This window comes from Nannospalax galili, unplaced genomic scaffold (assembly GCF_000622305.1).
Source record: "Nannospalax galili isolate Female #2095 unplaced genomic scaffold, S.galili_v1.0 scaffold3109, whole genome shotgun sequence".
NCBI classification, from domain to species: domain Eukaryota; kingdom Metazoa; phylum Chordata; class Mammalia; order Rodentia; family Spalacidae; genus Nannospalax; species Nannospalax galili.
In genome coordinates this window covers 199,643-221,099 of record NW_008358944.1, presented here as the reverse complement: position 1 = coordinate 221,099, position 21,457 = coordinate 199,643, and the positions used below count along the sequence as shown (strand labels likewise).

Below are 21,457 nucleotides of genomic sequence, written 5' to 3'. Positions count from 1 at the left end.
GATCTTAATCTAGGTCACAGAGCAAGTGGCAGAGTGGGCACCTGTAAAGCCCAGGTTCATGACCACCATGTGATCACAGCTCAACATAGGTTCTGTGTGAGGAACAGAATTAACTACTGCTTACTCTCCTGGTGACTAGAAAGTCTTCCCATTTTGCTTATACAGAAGACTTTGGCAACAACTGAAATAATATGAGCTGTTTTAAAGTCATCAGACATGTTCACTATAAATTACAGTAGCAAGATAATCTCATAGTCAGAAGATGATGGTAGGAAAAATTGCCTTCTTTATCAAAGTTAAAAAAAAATTCTTCCTCTAAGAGACTGGAGAGATGGCTCAGTTGTTAAGAATACTGCCTGCTCTTGCAGAGAACCTAGGTTTGATTCCCAGCACCTACATGGCGGCTAACAACCATCCATAACTCCAGTTCCAGGGTATCTGACACCCTCTTCTGACCTCCATGGGCATTGCACATCATGGGTGCACTTACATACATGCAGGCAGTACACTAATAAAATAAGAATAATAAATACAATATTTTAAAAAATTCTCCCTCTAAACTTAGTTTAAGAATTTTATACACGTTCTTCCAAAATTCTGGCCACATTTAAAGATAATTAACCATAACATTTACACAAATAAAATGATTCTCTACCAAAGATAGAAATGTGTTATCTACATCAAAAATTACACCTGAATAAATAGCTGACACCAAAGAAAAAGGTTTCCTGATGCTGACAATGATGTTTTTTGGGAAAATATTAGAGATGCACACATGGCCAGCTCTTCTATGTGAATGAGTGCTATGTGAGGAAGAGAAAGGAGGGACTTACACATTACAGTCATGCAACCAACCACCTTCAACTGTGATAAAACACAATCCAAAACAGACCTGGAATAGCTAGGGGAAAGGAAGGCAGGGGTTGGTTTCATGATCTCCTTTCTGGGACTTTTTGGGGGAGAATGAGACTCAAAGGGTCCAAGAGGCTGAAAATCTTAATTTGCTTTTAAAATGAATAAAAATAGAAGTTCACTCAAAATCTCCAAAGTGACAGAAATTTTCACTGTCCAGCAGCAGAGGTTTCACTGAGGTGTGATCCCAGGGGTGTCTGCCACCAAGAACTAATGCCCAGGCCATGCTCATCAAGTCTACTCTAAATAGTTATTCACACACTTTACAGCATGAGCTGCATTGTTTCTCCCCTTTATGGAACTGTCTGCAAGGGTGGGAGTGAGGAGGTGAGGGGTGAGGGGATGAGGGGTTGGGGAGGTGGGGAGATGAAGGAGAGAGAGGGTGAGGGGGTTCTTCTCACTCATCTGTATCAGACAAGGTCTCCCTGTAGACCCAGCTAGCCTGGGACTCACTATGTAGACTAAGTTGACCTTGATAGCACAAAGATGGCTTGATTCTGCTGGGATTAAAGGTATGTACCACCACACTGGGCTAGATCCATGCTCTTCTGTGGTAACAAATAAAATGACTAATATTTTTTTACATTTATTCAGTGTGTGTGTGTGTGTGTGTGTGTGTGTGTGTGTGTGTGTGTGTGTGTGTAATGCATGATACTGTGTGCATGGAGTAGTCAGAAGACAACTTGTGGGAGTTGATTCTCTCCTTCTGCCATGAAGGTTCTGGTAATTGAGCTTAGGCTGTGGGGTTTGGTGGTAAGTACTTTTACCTGCTGAGTCATCTTTCTGACCTATAAAAGGTTTTGATAGAATACTTTAACAGTTGTTATGAAGATCCTAGATGCTCTGCAAATAGAGATAACAAGGCTTGATAAGATCATGTGACTATCTTAGAGGCACTAACCTGGCACTCAGTAGTCCAACTACAGAGCCTGCAATATTAACTTCTTTTGGACCATTCCATCTTGTACCTCTGCATCTGTTGAACTGGCTTAGTCCCCACAGGGCTTGCCTTTGTCCAAAACAATTTAGAATCTGCCTATAATATGTGAGGCCCTGTAGCTGGGTCCTCAGTCTTCAGTACTACACAACACACAAACAAAATCTGTCTACATCTAGGTAGCAGCACCATATGCCCTGTATATCTGAATGGATTGAATACTTTTGCTTCTTTTAAAATGAATGTGTGTGTGTGTGTGTGTGTGTGTGTGTGTGTGTGTGTTGGACATTTGGTGCCTTCTTCAATTGTTCTCTATTTTTTTGAGACAGAGTCTCTAAGTAAACCTGGAGTTCATGAATTAGCTAGACTGGATAGCCAACCAGACCCAGGGATCCTCCTGTCTCTACCTCTCCAGTGCTAGAATGACAGGTGCACGCTACCATGTCCAGATTTTTACGTGGACGCTGGAGATCTGACCTCAAGTCCTCATGCTTGTAAAGCAAAGCATATATCAACTGAGTCATCTTCTCTGGCTCTAATGGGAGGGTGCCATTTGGGAAGTGGGTATATAGATGAATAAGATTGTGTGGGATGTTCTATATGATATACACACCAAAAAATCAACAAATTAAAAAAAATATACTGGACACTGGTTCAGGTCGATCTGGTGGGGTCTCCATGGCCTCCTTAAATAGTAGAGGTGATAAACATTACCAGTGAAATCTACCTGATGACTTTATATCCATACTCGGGTAGTAAGGATCCGAGTGTAACCAACTCTAACTAGTAATAATCAGATACATAGAGATTAAAGACACATGCGCAAACGTGTTAGTCTCATTAAAAATGTAGGGAACAGCATATTTTTAAATGAAATGGAGATCTTCTTTAAAGGGTAAAAGCTCATTCAATTTTATGTCTTAACAAGGTTTATACTGAGTTTAATACTGTATAACTGTATTAATTCAACTGTGAACGTAAAATTTTACAGCCACTTTTGAAAGAGATGTATTGTTGCTCTGGAATGTGTCACTGAATATGTTAAAGCTGTAATGAAATGCTTCTTCTAATCATGTGGTTATTAAATAAAAATACATATTGTTTAGTTTAAAAAATAACTAATTTTTGTGGTGCTGGGATCAAATTCAGGCCCTTGCACATGCTAGGCAAGCATTCTATCACTGAACAATATCCCCAACCCAAATTTTGCTTCCTTTCAAAAGTACTTCAAAGTTGGCAATGGTGGTGGTACATACCTGTGATCCTAGCACTTGGGAGGCAGGAGCAGGACTGTGACTTTGAGGCTAGCCTAGGCTACACAGCAAGGACCCTGTCTCAACAAATAAATAAAATAAAGGAAAATGGCTCAGAATCAGCACCCTTTACCTCTTACATTTTAAGAAAATGATTTACCCTTCCTCTGGCAGAGAGGGCTGCAAAGTCCTACATTCCTTGGGTGTGAACGCCACATCCAAGTCGTCATCCTTGAGGTCTCCCAGCTCCTGGACCAGCTCCAGATCCAAGCTGCTTAAGTGTGTCATCAGAAGTCCTTCGAAGTCCACCGGCTCCACGGGGTCATAAAGCTGAGGCTGCAGGGGAAGGGAGAGAAGAAGGCAGTTCCCACAATGCTTCCTGGTAGGGCACACAGACAGGGTAGATGTCTGTCCTGCCCACCCCTTCAACTCAAGGCTTCACTCTTAGCCTAACCGAAGCGACTGGAGGAGCTGTCAAGATGCAGCAGTGATCAGGAGAGGAAAAGAAATGCAGCAGCGGAAAGTCAAGTCGTAACATGATGAGTAATTAAGATCACACCCCAAGGCAGAATTTTTCTCTGCTTAATTGCAGCTTGATGAGGAATCCTGAGGAGATCCAAAATGAGATCACAAGGCTTTGCGGAATTTTTATAATTTCTCCTGCAAAAGTTCTCTGAGGCCATGCTTTGTTTACCCAAACATAGCAAAATGGGGAAAGAAGGCAATTTTCCAGAAACTCAGGCAAACCTGGCATTCCTTTGGCTGAGTGCTCAGGCACAGTGTTTCCCTTGGCCTGGGATAGCTATACATCGCTGCTCAAGGCCAGCACTTCAGACAACCCCAGCTGACAGCAGGCCAGGCTTGGTGGCTGAACCCCTCCAGGGCTGGAACTTCCAAATACTACTGGGTGGGAAGAAACTCATTGGACCCGAGCGAGGTAAGTAAACCCAGGAATCTGCTAAGTGGTTGGATGGATGGCTGAATTTGCTCACTTTCCTAGCGCTGTTCTGTGTTCCTCTTATCCTTCCACATAGGAAGAGAGAGGGAATAAAAGAAATTAGAGAAACCCAGGGTAATTGAAACAATATTGTTCTTCAGCTGATAAAATCAAGACCTGGCAACACTTTGTCAGTCTCCAGTACAACCAAATATGTTTTCTTGCCTGTGACATCTGAAGACTCAGGAACCACTGCCTCAAGGCAGTAAGAGAACCACTTAGAGCTAGTGGACTGTGCAGTAATGGCAACAGTGATAAGAGCAACAACTGCAGCTCCCCTGAGTGTTCAGGGTTGGCAGACTGTGAGGTGCCACCAGCTCCAGGGAACACTGGTCTCCACTCCCAAAGCACCAATAAAACAATGTCCCCAGATTCCTAACTTGACTGAGGTTCTGTGAGAGAGCAGACCTGAAGGAAGGGCTGACAAAACCGGTTTTTCATCCCCATGAATCCACATACCAGTAAGAGCTTCAAGGGAGAGGACCAAAGTGCTGTTGAAGAGGTAAAAAGATTCCAGAACATAAATGTGTCTTGCCCTGCTCCCCCTCCCTTGCTGACCAGGTGGTGCTGGACATACAAATGACTTACACTGGGGAGAGAGAATGAAGCCCCTACTTCCAGCCTAGATTCTTGACTTACACAGCACATTCAGCCAGCAGGGCAGAGGCAGGATGGGGGCAGAGCAGTGGCTGACAGGATTGGCAAACCTCAGTGGGTGGGAGCAATGTTCATCATGTGGCATGAGAGGGCAGGGAAGTCTCCCTTGTTTCTGATTGAGACCTGAAGACAGCTGAGGAAGGGACCACAGTCCTAGCTTTGGAGGCCTCTACAAATGACATGCCAGGGTTTTCAGGGCCAAAGCAGCCAAGCACAGATGGGGTCTGGCAAAAGGACATTGGTGAAACCCGAAGAAAAGATGGGCATCATCTATGGCTAGGACAAATAAACCTGCAAAGACACCTGTGCAAGATCCATGCCAACAGCCCTACTTGATTGCCACATGGAAGAGTTCAAAGTAGCCATTGAAAGACTGTCCATGGGAAATCATGAAAACTGCATTTTTGCACCCCCAAACTTAGCACTAAACTGCATACTCAATGAACGAACAATGATTGAGCACTTACTTTGCTTATCAATACATTATATATGTAATCTCATTTAATCCTCACTAGAACCCAGTGAAATATGCATTCTAATAATCCTCATTTTCAGATGAAATTGAGGGCCAGAGATTTAATAATTTGTTATTGATTACATGGCTAGGAAGCAGCCCATCTAAAATTCAAATTAGGCATGTAACCATTGTAATTTTGATTGTTTCCTCTTATAGATCTTCTAGAGTATTTACATTTCCTAAGATAGTTAAAATACAGGGCAATAGTTAAATGTCTTTCAAAATAACTAAAAAACGCAGTTACCACTACTCAACAAATTCTACTCTGAACTTCTGGGATTAGCTACTCAAGAAGATAACAATAAATAAATGAAATAGTAGGCATAAATGTATTATGAAGAACTCAAGCAGAGGTGATGGAAATATACTTAGAAGTTACTGTGAGGTGCAGGTATGCTTAGTGCCCAAGCACTGACTGAGCACTCAAAACAGAGCCTCATGGAAAAATGTATGTGCAATTGTCAGAGAGAAAAGGGTCCAGTTCCAGCTAAAGCAAAACACCATGTGCCTGAAACTCAAAGCTACAAAAGGTGAAAGGTCAAGCTGACAGCAGCACCTGTTACAGGACAGATCCTCCAAAGACCAGGGATAAATGATGGCTGGCCCCATCATCCAGCAATTACTAGCCAAGTAGCTACTGAGTGTGGTGTTAGCATACAGAAAAGTACAGGAAGGTACTCCGTGGGCTGTACTCTAACCAGTCATGGGATGATGATATCCAACCTTCTCAAATACAAATACACAAGTTTTTACTGAGTATGCTAGTAGTATGCACAAACTGGCACTTAGTAATTTTCCTCTCCTACTTCTATAATGAAACTGACAAAGAGAATCTGCCCATTCCAATCTGATGTAAACTAGCCTTGCCATTGATAATTGGGTGGAGACCCTAAGTACTCTTAACTAGCTAGACAATCAAGCAATTTTTTTCTTGCAAATTCAAATAATAACCAGGAATAACTTCTCTCTAGACTAAAGTCTTAATCGTATGAGCAGGTTTTATCATGAGGCAATCACTGCACAAACATGAATATAGGAATGCATATGAACACACACATCTGTCCAGTCCTGAAGGGTCACAGAGACATTGCAGTGCATGGGGATGGAGCTTGAGCATGAGGTGGGGCAGCAGTAGGGACTGTTCTTAGAGAGCTCAGGGAAAGACTTGGAACCTAGAAAGTCTAAAAGCCAAGCATACAATTTAACCGCTTTCTTTTCTATTGAACCATGTGTTTTTTTAAGTCAGTGGAGAACAAAGGCTACTTTAAATATTATGATCTAAAGTAATTTCAAGATTACCTTTATACCATGAATTATTGCTCTGTGTATATCATTTTGCATAATAATGCAAGAAAGCCCTTTCTAAATGAAACAAACAAATGAAAATGATAAGATGGACAATGATCTTAAACCAGGCTCTGTCTCTGTGAGGGGCTTTCTGATGTATTGACCTCCCTAGGTAGAACAGATTCCCTTGAATTCCTTTCCAGTGTTTATAGATAGGGTGGGATTTTGGAGTTTTCTCTTGCAAGAAGTGGAGGGCAGAAGGGACACTGCAGTCACTCTGCATGCACACACCTCTTGCAGCGGTCCATGGATATAGTTGCTGCTGAGAAGGGATACTGCTGATGCAACTCAAGTTCCTAATCAGATGATTTTAGGTTAAGAAAAGAGGTTGGTCTGGATGGGCCTGACTTAGAGAAGGGGAGGCTCTCCTATCATCAAGCCACCAGGAAATCCTTTCTGCTTTTCACCTCTCTGCTGTCCTTATCCTATCCCACAGCATCAGTGCTTTTTCTAGCTTATAGCAACATCTTCTGACCTACTCTCTCCTCACCAGTCTATTCTCCACATAGCAGCCTTGTAAAAACTCTAAGAATGATGCCTCTAAAAAGCCAGATGGTACTGGGCCTTTGCCCAGTGCTTCCAGGACTCTCCTCTCTGCATCTGGGTTTGAAATGATACTCTGTGGTTTCTGAGACCTGACCAGGCGATGCTGCTCTAGCAACAGTCTCCCTGCTGCCCCCTCTGCTCAGGCTACTCCTGCTTCCTGGCTGTTTCTGGGGCATGCCACCTACTCCTGCCTTGCAGGCTTTGCACTTGTTCTTTCTTCTGCCTGGAATACCTTCCTTTGATGATCTGCCAAGTTCATGCAGAATGCTGCTTGGGTATCTCCATTCTAGATGGAGGCCCTCATAGACCACCACATCTAAAACAGCATCTCTTCTGTGTCACTATTGCCTGTCCCTGTTTCATTCTTCTTAGCTCTTCCTGCCCCTACCACAGTCTACATTCACATATTTGTCTACACCTGCTCCCATTCTGAAATGTAAGCTTCATACAGACAAAAGACAAGTCCGTTTTTGCATTCATTATTGCATCCACAGCTCTTCAAGCAGTTCCTGGCATACAGTTAGACCCAATAAATGTTTCCTGAGTGAATGAATAAGACAGTCTCAGCTCTACTGCCTTTCAGTAAACAAAGCCTAAGGCAGTAAGGTTCCTCTGGTTTTAAGTGCTTCAAAGTACTTCCTGACCTAAAAGAAGTGTGTTTTCCTGCGTCCACCAATGGCAATCTTCCACCAATGCCGCTATAGATTCTGACAGTGACAACATGGCCATCAACCTGTTTTTTTCCTTTTAACCAAGTCTGGTGCGTGTGTGTGTGTGTGTGTAGGTGCACATGTATGTGAGTGTATGTAGGCTAGTGGTCAACTTCAGATCTTGTTACTCAGGTAGCATTTATCCTATTTTTTGAGACAGTCTCTCACTGGGATCTGGGACTAGGCCAGGCTGACTGGCTGGCCAGTGTGGTGGGAAATTCACCTGTCTCCACTTCCCCAGTGCTGGGATTACAAGTGGGTGCCACCACACCTGTCTTTTTATGCAGGTGGCAGGGGTCAAACTCAGGTTCAATCTGAAGTCGTCTTCCCCACCCTCCAACACTGATTTGATCCCCTTTACAGGGATCATGCTGAAGTGCCTGCTCTGTGTGCAGAATGCCTGTCACACTTTCCATTTTATCTTCTATTGTGAATATGCATGAAAACTGCACTAAGACCTTCATTTCCCATCAAGTCCCTCCAGTGCAATCAGCAAAACAGAAGAGCCAACTCCATGGAAAATGAAGTACAAAAGACCAACAGGATCAGAAGGATAAGAGGATCGTGTTTAACAAGCAATTCACCACTTCAGTCATCCTTAGCTGGAAAGGAAAAAAGGTTGTTGCGTTTCATGAAAGCCTACGCGTGTAACAAAAATGAATGCTCCTAAGGTATGAGACTTCTTTAAAACATAAATGCTAGATACACAAACATGCCCTGTAACCATGGTGCTCAGTGCATACTCAGGATGTGGCTTTTATATCCTTTTCTTCATCCAGAGCCGGTATGCTCTGGTTGATTCCTTCCATTTCTTTCCTATTCTTCTTCTTTTTTTTTAATAGTATGTTTTCCTCCATAAAATATAGTTTAAGGTAACTGACCATTACACAGTGTCTTCAGTCCTTACTACCCCAGGGCACAGATCCCAGTCCTTTCTTTGTACCTTCCTTTCTATTTTCAATAACCAGAAAACAGTTTCACGTTTTATGGTTTAGTTTTAACAGTAGCATCAGAGACTTGTTAACACCAGAGGGCCTTTTGTCAATCTGCTCCCATGACAGTGGCAGCAGAGAATGCCAACAGTGGTCGGCATCATCTCAGCCAGAGCCCTGTCTCTCTTTGGCTCTGGTCACAAAGGTAGGGGTGTCCGATAGGCCCAGTCCATCATTATGTCTAGAAAAGTCACTCCAAATCATGAATTTCCTTCATATTAAAACATGCAAATTTTAAAAGTAGTTTATAGGGCTGGTGAGATGGCTCAGTGGGTGATGGTACTTGCCACCAAGTCTGATGACCTGAGTTTAGTCATGGTGGAAGCTGTCCTCTGACCTTCACTTGCATGCTGTGGCACATGCACACACATGCATGTGTGCATGTACACAATTAATATAATTTTTTAAAGGTAGCTTATCTATTTTGGAAAAAATTTATATATACATATATGTATATGTGTGTATATATATATATACACATCATTTCAGTTGGCATTTACAGCAAAAACTGAATAAAACAAAAAAGAAAATTTCAAATGCACAGCCTCCTTCTCATTAGACATAGGACAGAGAGTTGCACTGTATGAGGATCTATCTACAGGGTTAGCATGTGGTCCTTACCACACACTCTGCAACTCAGAGCATGCAAAGCAACAAAAGAAGCTCTCTGTGTATATACTTTCCCCTATGTGGAATATTTCCTCCTCCCTGAGAATCTTTAAATGACTCTCAGCTTGAGTCTTTGGGGACCTGTTAACATCCCCCAACTAATGTATGGTTCCCACCATCTGGAATTCTGATTTAATCCATCTGTACTGGGCCTGATAAGAGATCTGATTAGAAGCTGGGTGTTTCTAACGGACTTCTGAGGCTGAGGACCCTTCCCCTCGGTCTTCTCAGATCCTGCAGCAAGCCTCTGCCTCCTATTACACCATGAACCTATCTTCTGAATGCCCATCACATTTGAAGCCAGTCTGGGTCCTGTGTACTTGTCTTCCTAAATAGGTGACAGTGCCCTTCAGAGCTGGAGTCATCTCCTCCTACTTATCTTTTAATCTTCTTCAGAGTCTTCATAGTGCCAAGTACCTGTGGAAGTAATATCACACAGGCTCTGCCATGTCACTCTTTGTTCATCCTAACAGGGACATTAGTTGCTAATTTTGCAGAAGAGGAAGCTGAAGTCTTCAGAAAGGTTGACTTGTCCCAAGTTATACAACCAACCAGTGGCAATCCAGCCTCACCCAGGTTGCTCTGAATCCAAACTCTTTACTCTTGCAAACAGTGATGACGGCCACAATGAACTCAAAATGATTGGTTTAAATAACTTAATTTCAAATAAATACTTTTAAAATTAAACAACTGCTTTATATCAAAATGTGAGGATAACTGTGGTGATTATATAAATTAAGGTAAAAGAATGATCAAAATGCATTTGTCCTTTTTAATTAAATAATGCAAATACCAGTCTGCCCTACAGCTTCTCATGGAAGAACTTTCTCTAAAGCTCTGTCAAGAGTCTTTACACTCTTCTGTCTTTCTAGAAGCAACTTTTGCCGAAGTTTTCCATTATTTATCTACGAAAAGAAGCATTTTTAAGGTAAAAGGAAATCGTCATGTACACTGGTGATTTCTTTTGGGGATCCTTGTTCGAGAAGATGATTTCAGGGGAAGCACAGCTGCACATTCCCACATCGCCACATGACGGCAGGTGATGTGAGGGAGATGGGGTTCCCTAAACAAAGGACTAGATTTTAGAAAGTAGACTTCAGGCGTCTTGACTCTACTCCACAGGTAGAAGAAACAAAGTAACAGACTGTGTCAAAACTGGAGTGGAGAGATGAGGGGGCAGGGAGGTTAAGAAAACGAAATTGGGAAAACCAGGAATAACAAAATTTACAGAATATTTATATACAAACAGGACCAGAATTAAATGATGACAACTGGAGACATCCAATTCTTGCAGAATTTTAGCCTTTTTGCTTACTTCAGCTACTTCTTTAGATAATGGGCAGCTAAGCCACATGTTAACCTGACTTTCCAGCTACTGAAGTAATTAATCAAAATTTGCTTTTGTCAGACCTCTTCAGGAGACAGTGAACTACTGAAAGAAGACTTGCAAATATGACATGAGGTTTTTTTTTTTCTTTGTAAATTTACATTTAAAAAGGATTTCACCTGTTAAAACATAAAGTTGCAGCATTAAAGTAAAAGCTAGTGAGGAGACAAAGGGTTAAAGTCTGCAAGCTCAACTTCCTTAAAAATCTCTTTTGTGAGGTCCACACTAGTTCCCCAGCAGTTGCTACAGAAAACTCTAGTCTTAATTTTTCTTTCAAAAAGTCAAGCACTGAAGCTCCTCAAATTCGTTTAAAATTTAAAGTATATCCAATCACTTTTCTGCAGGAATTCTGGACATTTTGAAATACAACCTGAATCAGAAATCACCCAATTAAACCAAGAAGCACATCTAACATATCTTGGCTTAAAGTTCAGTTACTAGGTCTGAGAAGACAAACATGGTCTGTTTGCTGTGCTTTTATCGTATCTGTGGTTCTGAAGCAGACAGGAAAGGACAAATCTAAAAGGTGGCCTCGCTAGGCTCCCAAGTCATAAATAGAGTTTGAAGAGATGTCACCAGAAGTTACTCTCTCACAGTGAAAGGTGCTATATATTTTCAAGTACAACCATTTCATTAAAGACACAACACACAAATTATCCTTCTGAATAACCGCAAATCAGTCTGGTAAAACATACCTGAGGATACGGCGGGTAAACTGTTACAGGAGACAAAATGGCGGCTACAGGAAACAGGGGAAGGTTACAAAATTTCTAAGAGCAGAAGTGGTTTTGAAGTAATAACTAGAAACAAAAAATAACCTAACCTCCTCAAGATAACCACTAGAATCAGTCAGAAAGTGCGGCTATGCTGTGTGTGAGGAAGTGAATGTAGGGAGGGCTCTTGCTCACATAAAGGAAGTGAGCACCCGCTTCTTGTTACCAACCATCTCACTGAAGTCAGATTTGCCTCACCTGGTACACATCTGGCCTTCAGTCCTTAAATAATATCATAAACATATGCACTCAAAAGTTGGCTAATATAAAAGTTGGCTAATTTAAAACTAAAGGTTTATATTATTATGTGATTCCACTGGTCTGATGTTCCAGGTAGGAAAAAACTCAGCCACAGCAGCGGTGGTTGCCTGGGTTAGGGTCTAGGGGATGGGAGTTGATTCAGAAGATGGTCTACAACAGGGTAGGAGGGGAAATATACTATACCCTGGTTGAGTAAAGGTTAAATGACACTGAATTACCCAAATTCATCGAATTGTGAGCCTAAAATGAATAAATTTCATTGCATGTAAATTATACTTCTAAGAAAATTACTTTATAAGGAAGATTTATATCTTAGGCTTTGGAAGTGTGTGAATAAAAATTTCCCACAAAAGCATGCTACAAATAGTGGTTAATTCTAGGCTATTTCCTCTCCCCAAACATGAACTATAATTGGGGTGGGTTTGAGTAGCCTAGAAGCTGTACCCAGCAGAACCACAGTCCTGGGTGGTCTTGTTTGCACTCAAGCGCTGGTTGGCAGAGAAAGAGGGAGATGTGTGATTGTTGTCTAAAGGCAGACAGACTTGGGACTGGAGAGATGGCTCAGCAGTTAAGCGCACTGGCTGCTCTTACAGAGGATCTGGATTTGATTCCCACATAGTAGCTCACAACTGCTCTTAACTCCAGTTCCAGGGGATCCTACGCCCTCTTCTGCCCTCCTTGAGCATTGTATAACACAGGTGCACTTATACACATGCAGGCACTACACTCATACACAAAAAATAGAAATAATAAATAAAATATATTTTTTTAAAAGGCAGGCAGACTTATGAAGTGATAGGTGGAATAACCCTAGGTGTGAGACGAGCTAAAACTAGTCAGGGAGGGTTTCACATATAGGGCACTTCTGCTCCTAACCCACAAGTCAAGCAAACCTATAACATACTTACTAGCTGAAGGGAGGGGAAGCCAGATGTACTGATGCTCTGCCGATGGTACTGCCCAAGGTTGGGTGGGAGTGTAAACTGCTTTCTTATTTCTGCTGATGAATACCTTGAATTAAAATGAAAAAAAAATAAATGAAGATGTTGTTTAAAAACATTGTAATTACAATGCAATCTTTGGTATCATGCTATAAAACTACACCTTGGCTGGGTAGGGGCAGATCTGATTAAAATGCCTTTAGTGACCTATCTATGGATACTATAGCTTTTGTGTGATAAAGGTACCTTTGAGCCAGTCACAGGGGCCAGAGTCCAGCAATCATGGCCCCTTGTGCTCTACTGGAAGGTTGAGGGCAGAAAGAACTTAGGCTGCAATATAAACATCCAGGGCATCTAACTCCAGGCCTCCCAGAGAAGCTGTCTCCACACAAGGATGTCTGGTTCTGACTACGTCCTAGCTGCCATTTTTATCCTGCCATTCTCACTGCTAACAACCATCCCTAACACCAGTTCCAGGGGTATCCAATGCTCTCTTCTGACCTTTGAGGACATTTCATGTCATGGGTATACTTACATACATGCAGGCAATACACTAATACACAAAAAATTAAAAATAAAATGTTTTTCAAACATTTTATTTATTATTTCTATATGTATGTGTATGTGTGTATGTGCCTGAGTGAATGTACGTATACCACTTCCATGCAGGAGCTCACAGAGGTCAAAGAGAGGGTGTTGATCCCCTGGAACTAGAGTTATAGTTAGTTGTGAGCCACCATGCCTGGGTCCTCTGCAAGAGCAGCCAGTGCTTTTAACTGCTGAGTTCCAGCCCCCATTCTTTACTTACTTTTTAGAGAGTAAAGGAAAACACTAGTGTCGGGAATATTCTATTGTATTCTGTGAGCCATCAGGCAGACCATAATGGTATGTCCCTTCACAGCCATTAGGATGACCAGAATAAAACCACGGGCATTCAATCACAAGTATTGTCAGGTTATAGAAAAACAAGCACAAACACATTGTTGGTGGGAATGCCAAATGGTACCATTCACTTAGGAAATAATTTGGCAGTTCCTCAAAAAGTTAAACATAAAGTTCCTATATATTCATAAGTATATATCCAAGAGAACTGAAAACAAACTTCCACATAAAACTTAGACATGAACACTCACAATAGCATTTTTCATGAGACAAAAGGGGAAACAACACTAGTGCCCATCAACTGATGAACAAAAAGTGGTGTATCCTAAAATGGAATATTACCCAGCAATAAAAGGAATGGAGTATCATGACATACCATTACAGGAGCAAATCCCAACCCCATCATCCTAAGGGAAAGAAGCCAAATCAAAAGGCCACAAGTTTATTTTTCCTCACATGAAATTCCGAGAATAATAAAATCTATAGACCAGAAAGTAGATTAGTGGTTGAACAGGATCGAAGGGATTGTAGAGAAATGGAAGTGACTGTGGGTATAGGGCTTCTTTTTGGAGTGATAGAAATGTTCTAAAATTGTAGTGATGGATCAATAATTCTGACTATATTAAAAATCACTGAACTGTACACATTGAATGGGTGAGTTGTGAGGTATACAAGCTATATATAAACTAGGCAGACAAGACTTAAGTTGTATGTGCGTATAAGGACAGAAACAAGTGAATGCAAAAAATTACCAAGTTTAGTGTGACAACTAAAAACAGAGGGAAAAGTTCAGGTTTTGCTGATTTACTCATTAGGTGGAACATCGCCAATTTTTAAAAAATTAATTTATTTTTATTTTTATGTATATAGTATTTTGCCTGCATGTATATAAGAGTAGTTATGCATGCAAATCTCCAATAAAAAAAATCAGATTAGACTGTCCCCCACCCAAACTATCTTGCATAAATAATAGTATATCTTGTGCTCTGCATGACAGAAACCCAAATCAATATTGTGACCATCGATTTAAAAGCCGATTATAAGTCACAGGAGAGCCAAGACAGATATGCAAAGGCCCTACCCGACGTTTTCTGACCTTCAAGCTGATCTTTCACACAATAGGAACTTTTCCAGAAATTTCTGCCTCCAGTTGTTCCTCCAGGACCTCTGAAAATATGCTGCAGTTTCGTGGCTCTCCTGATGCCCTTCCTGTCACAGACATGCTGGTCCTTTTGAAGTGGGAATGCCAGACAACGTCCAGAGCAGGAAGTGCCACCATGAGAGGCATGAGGGGCAGGTTCTTACTTTCATTCTAAAGCAAAACCTACTGATGCAGGTGGGAGCCTCGACATTTGTTTTCACCATGAAATCAGAATGCTCCTACCTTCTTGTTTTCTTTTGTTTTTTGAGCCAGGGTCTTGCTGTGCATTCTAGGCTATCCTCACACTGGCGATCCTCTTGCCTCAGCCTTCAGAGGGCTGGGATAACAGGTGTACACCACTACACCCGGCCTCTTCAGATCTTACATAGAACCAAACCACATTTCTGCTCTCATCTGCCACATAAGTTTTATAGTTCAGAGCCACACAACTGAACCTCTTGGTACTTCAGGCCTGATCTGAGAGCTAACATGAATGCTATTTTTGGTCCCTACAAAGTCCATCATACAAAAGGCAGTTGAATCTATCCCTCCACAACTGTCAAACATGGAGGTAATGTTTCCATTTAAAATGAAAATAAGTCTCCCACAAGGAAATGAACTACTTTATATTACTTAAAAAACTTGAAAATAAACTTTCCTACTGAGGCCTATGCCTATATTAAACTAGTAAAAACAGGCCACAGTGGTAAAATTCCATGGTGTTCAAGCTGTGGGAAAATCTAGCATGCCCCCACACCCCCAGAGACTTGTATGTCGGGTCATTGTCTCTGGAAAGTAATGCTCTAATAAGCAATGAGAGCTATCAAACTGCCATTACTCTTCATCTAATGCTTTCATTTTAGGGAATATGCCCCATTAAATTCATGAAAACAGAAATATAAATTCAATGGGCTGGAGAGACTGCTCAGTGGTTAATAGCACTGGCTGCTCTTGCAAAGAAACTGGGTTTGAGTGGTGGCTAACAACCATCTGTAATTCCAGTGCCAGGGGATCTAACACCCTCTCCTGGCCTCCATGGGCATTACATACACAGGTATACTTATATACATGCATGCAAAACACTTATATACATAAAAAAAATAAATGAATAGATATATTCAAGCTTGGCACAGTGCACTTATCTATAATCCCGGCTACTCGTAAAGTTGGGTAGTAGGATTTCAAGACCAGTTGTCTAAAAGTTTTAACAAATAAGAAGGGCTAGCAATGTAGCTTGGTGGAAGAGCACTTGCCTAGTGTGCTCAGGGCACCGAAGCCAAGCATTTAATATCCTAAAGACACTGAACAGCACTGCCTAGCAACATAGCATACTGTAGAGCTCTAATATTTTCCCTTTGTGATCACATGGCTGAGTGGAAGTGGTGACCTGCTCCTGCTGCCTGGCATTGGGAGAGCAACCTAATGTACACTGCTAGCCTGGAGAAAGCTCAAAATTCAAACACAAGTATAGTCTTTACTGAACGCATATTATTTTTATACCGCTGTAAAGTAAAAACAATCCAGAAGTTGAACTGTCATAAGCCAGGGTCTTCGTGCAGGGGGGAACGTGTGTGCGTGCATGCATGTACATGCATGCGTGTGTGTGTGTGTGTAAATACACCAGAGGGCCAGAAATACTCTCAATAATCGTATCAAGAGAATGCAATTAATGTGGATCAGCATGCAGGAGTCTGATGAATCCAGCCGCTCCATCGTCTGCCACAAACATTTCTAGGTGGATTGTTACAGAGCTGCATTACATCCTTTGTTGTGCACAAAACAAAACAAAAAAGACACTGATGTGCCCTTTTTTCCAACTTTTGTTTTGTTTTTTTTTGTTTTGGTGCTTTTGACTGAGGATTTAGAAACTATAATGATGAAGATGACAGCAGTTGGTTGGCGCAAGCATCCTCAAAGTTCTCCTGTGAAGCTGCTTAAGGTCATCGCTTTTTTTCAAATTTGTTTTTTGTTATTTTTATTAGATGTATGTGTGTGTCTGTGTGAGGATATATGAACATGAGTGAGGCCCCTGTGGAGATCAGAAGCATCAGATCCCCCTGGAGCAGGAATTATAGACAGGTAGTTGTGAGTTGCCCGACATGGGTGCTGGGAATTGAACTTGGGTCCTCTGCAAGAGTAGTAAGCACCCTTAACTGCTGAGCCATGCCTCCAGATCTTAAGTTGTAAATGCACAACTTTAAAAACTGTACATAGGCAAAGATGACTTGTGGGATTTTAAAAATTGAGTAAACGTCAGCAATTAAGTTTACTGATATAGAACTTCAGTACCAAGAGACCATTTAGTGCCCTGCCATCCAAATCGGCCTTCCCTAGACTGAGTGGCAGAGGACTCTGCCTACACAGGTAAGCCAGGGCAAGATGTCAGTTCTGCGGTCATTGACCTGCAGGACCTTGTATGTAAGAGCTTTTTCCTCTGCCTTGATACTTAGACCAAATTTGACCTGTCCAGGGTAAGTTCCAGTATTCCAGATTTACATCATGATATTTCTGTAATGAGTGGAAACATCCTTCTCCTAAGAGCGTAAACAGAGAGGAATAGGATCTTCTGTGTTTTCCCAAATTTAACTGGAAGTGAGCCTTGGGGTTTAACATGTCACCCTGATAGGGAGTCAACATGGTGGTGAGGGATCAGTGCAGTGGGTATGCAGAGAAGCCCTGTGTTTTCATTCAGATCAATAGGTGATTGCGAGAGACATCTGAATCAAGAACCAGTAAACTAATCATAGAAAAGCAGCTGCTAGACCATTTACACCAAACCAGCAGCTACTTAATAAACAGGGAGCTAACTGGACCCACCTCAGTTCGGAATCAACAAATGTTATGGTCCAGCCTGGAAAAGGCATTGTAGCCCAGCAATCTCAGGTGATTTTTATTATCAAAAAGCCAAACAATAGAATAAGAAAATAGTTGGTTCAGCATTCACTCATTAAACATTGAGGCGCCACAAAGCACCAGGCCCTCTGCCCACTACTAGAGACTGAAGCTGAGGATTTGTTCCTGCTCCTAAAGATCCTAGTCCAATGGGTGGTGGGAGGAGGACAGGTTGATAATTAATTTTAATGTGATAAGTATCATAATTTAGGATGTGCACAGTTCCATGTGAGTAAACAAGAGGGAGTAGTAATAACTCAGCCTGGGAATGCTTAGGAAGCTTCTGGAATGAGGAGCCTTTTGAGTCAGATTTTGGAATAAAACCTTTAGTAGGAGGGACCCTGATGGAAAGGAAGACAGTACAGTCAGGTCACTAGACATCAGGCTTCCTCCTTCCTCCTTCAAGCATTTTAACCACGTGCTGCCCCTTCTTTGTGCAGCTAGTGTCTAGAATAGCAAAGAAGAGAGGGAACTCTGGGACACAGTCCTGAGGTTGCTATTTGCCATCTGTCTGGGTTCAAGTACACTGGTTAACAAGGCTGGGCCTTAGATTTATTACATGTAAACAGTAGGGGTTGGACTATGTGATCTCCTGGGCACCTTTCTAGTGCTGTTGGGCAAACATGGGTGAGAATCTCCAAGTAGAACAATCAGGATCACAATCTATACCCTCAATTGCACTAGGCAGCCACATGGCCCCAGTGGATTCTCTCTGGCTTTCATCCCTGAAAGAAATTATTTCACTGAATGCTGGCATGTTCAGCAGCCAGAATGGCTGGTAGGATTTTAAAACAGATTCAAGGAACAACCTCATCTATAAGTATTTAAAGAGGTTTGGGGGACACCCGAGGTTTGCCTGCATTTGGCTCCCCAGTGTCCACATAAAGCCAGACTCAGTAGCTGTAATACCAGCAAAATGGCAAGATGGAAGGCAGAGACAGGTGAATCCCCAGAGGCCAGTGAGGCAGTCAGCCTGATATATGAAGAGGAAAAGCAACAAAGAGACCCTGCCTCAAACACGGTGAAGACTCACACCAGAGGGTGTACTCTGACCTCCACACAGCTGCCATGGCACATTCGTCACCACCCCCCACATTTTACACACACACACACACACACACACACACACACACACATACACACAAACCTAAATATTTGCTTATGTGGGCAAATGACATAATTTTTAAAAAGTCATATCTGTTTATGCGCATACTTTGAATAAATTTTTTTCTTTTTGAGACAGGATCTCCCTGTAATGCCAGCTGGCTTTGAACTCACTATATAGACCAGGCTGGCCTTGAACTCACAGAGATTGGCCTGCCTCTGCCTCCTGAGTATAATTTTTTTTTCGAACTGGATATAAACTCAAATAGAAAGAAAAACAAGAAAAACACAATATACTGATACAATAAAAATTATATTTAACATCTTCAAATATAGAAAGTATAAAAAAGAGCACCGTGGGCCAGGCGTGGTAGCACACGCCTTTAGTCCCAGCACTCGGGAGGCAGAGGCAGGCAGATCTCTGTGAGTTCAAGGCCAGCCTGGTCTACATAGTGAGTTCCAGGACAGCTAGGACTACAGGGAGACCCTGTCTCAAAAAAAAAAAAAAAAAAAAAAAAAAAAAAAGAGCACTGTAAAAATGTTTCCCTTCAGTCCGTGCCTGCCGGCTGCACGGTTCCTTCCCCATCTACAATAAGCAATAATTTGCTAGCATATAGGCAAATACACACTCTCTCTTATTTCTGTTTTACTATGGGAACATAGCTTGAAACTTTCTTATGTTATAGTGTTTATCAATAATCCATTCTATTTTATTATGTAGGAGTAGTCCATCATGCGGATGTGGCACGATTTGTTTATTTATTTACCAGTGATTAGTAATATGCCTTTTTCGCTTAGCAAGTACACAGCAGTGCCCTTATGCATTTTTACAGATGTCTATATATCCTACTATACAGTCAATTATTTCTTTTTTTACATTTAAAAATATTCTATTTATTATTTATTATTTTTGAATTTTACATGTGTGAGTGTATTGCCTGCATGTACATAAATGCACCCATGTTGTGCAATGCCCATGAAGGTCAGAAGAGGGCATTGAATATCCTGGAACTGGAGTTATGGATGGTTGTTACCTACCATGTGGGTGCTGAAAATCGAACCTGGGTCCTTGGCAAGAACAGCCAGTGCTCTTAACCCCGGAGTCATCTCTCTAGCCTGAAGATAGCAGATCATTTCTTCACTGGTCTTTTTCTGTGCATTCCTGTGGTTTCCAACTCTGACAACACAGACAATGCTCAGAAAACTGCACATATATTAATGTACACATGTATAAACGTAACTGTGGAATAAAGTCCTTGATTTGAAATTATTGGGTCAAAGAGCTTACATATTTGTCCTTTATGGCATTTTATCAATTATCACTCTAGCCAGCAACATAAGAGAGCACAGGGTGTTTTCATGGAGTTTAAGGAGCTAATGAACTGGCCGACTACCACATTTACCAGCATTTGGGAGGCTGAAGATCTCTATGCGTTTGAGCCCAGCCTGGTCTACGTAGTGAGTTCCAGGCTAGCTGGAGCTACAAGGAGACCCTGCCTCACAAAGACCAAAAACAAAACAAAACAAAATCTTAGGCCCAAACAACACTCTTCAAATGTGAGTGTTCAGAAGGAAATGCTGCTCAGTTATATTACAGAGGTAGGACAATAAGAATATTTTTCTAATTCTCTTTTCTTTTTCCAAAATGTACTATGGTTACCATAATTTCATGATGAAAATTGAACACACATTCACATATATTTTAATCTACCATGAGACTGTCTTTCCTAAAAATTTTTCTTATTTTCATTTTATGTGTATGACTATATTGTTTATATGTATGTAAGTGTACCTGTGTCATGTAATGCCCTGGAGGTCAGAAGAGGGTGTTGAGTCCCCTGGAACTGGAGTTATGAATGTCTGTTAGCTACCATGTGGGTGCTTGGGAATCAAACCCAGGTCCTCTGCAAGAGCAGTCAGTGTTCTTAACCACTGAGCCATCTCTCCAGCCTCCCCTACCAATGAGAACATCTTAAGAGCCACTTAAGGATCCCTTTCTTCATTGTTATTTTCTTAGCTTAAATAGAGTTTCAAAGTAAAACTGTATTCTCCCCATACTTGGAACTCTTAGCCCATTTCCTGAATCACCCTGGATTCTCTACACTTAAACATACACTGCTGGATGCTACTGACTAAAAGCACCTCATTTCTTCATTCTGATTTGTAATCTATCTCTCTGTTCCAACATGGCAGCTTCCTGGTAAATTTGGAGACCACATACTATATATTTATGAAAGACCCTTTAATGGGGCTATTGGTTTCTAAGGGATTGGCCAGAGCAGGGACCTAGTGGCATGTCTATGTGACTCCAGGCTGCTCAGGAGAGCCCTGTGGGAGGACCCTATGGCTTTAGACACTAAACTTTACTGCAGCTGTGCAGTGAAAATGCCTTTCCCTCTAGTCTAAAGGGAAGTGGGTGGGGGGCTTTCCATCTTTTCTTCTGGTGAGTTTGCTTTGTCAAATTGTGGAACTTACTGAATGGGTGGAGACAGAATGTTCTGAGCACATGCTCTGCCTGGAGCAGACAATTACACTAAGT

General features: G+C 41.6%; 1 protein-coding gene across 1 annotated transcript in view; it reads right to left on the bottom strand.

Annotated features, from left to right (window-relative positions):
• The window catches only part of LOC103725294 (dedicator of cytokinesis protein 8-like), a gene marked incomplete at its 3' end in the record, with an annotated part of 139,995 nt that overhangs the window by 77,623 nt on the left and 40,915 nt on the right, over window positions 1-21,457 (bottom strand). Inside the window, exons 2-3 of the mRNA XM_017795478.2 lie at window positions 12,867-12,969; window positions 3,263-3,438 (exon numbers count right to left, since the gene is read on the bottom strand). Coding sequence (XP_017650967.2) covers window positions 3,263-3,438; window positions 12,867-12,969 — 279 coding nt within the window. The remainder of the gene's footprint in view (window positions 1-3,262; window positions 3,439-12,866; window positions 12,970-21,457) is intronic.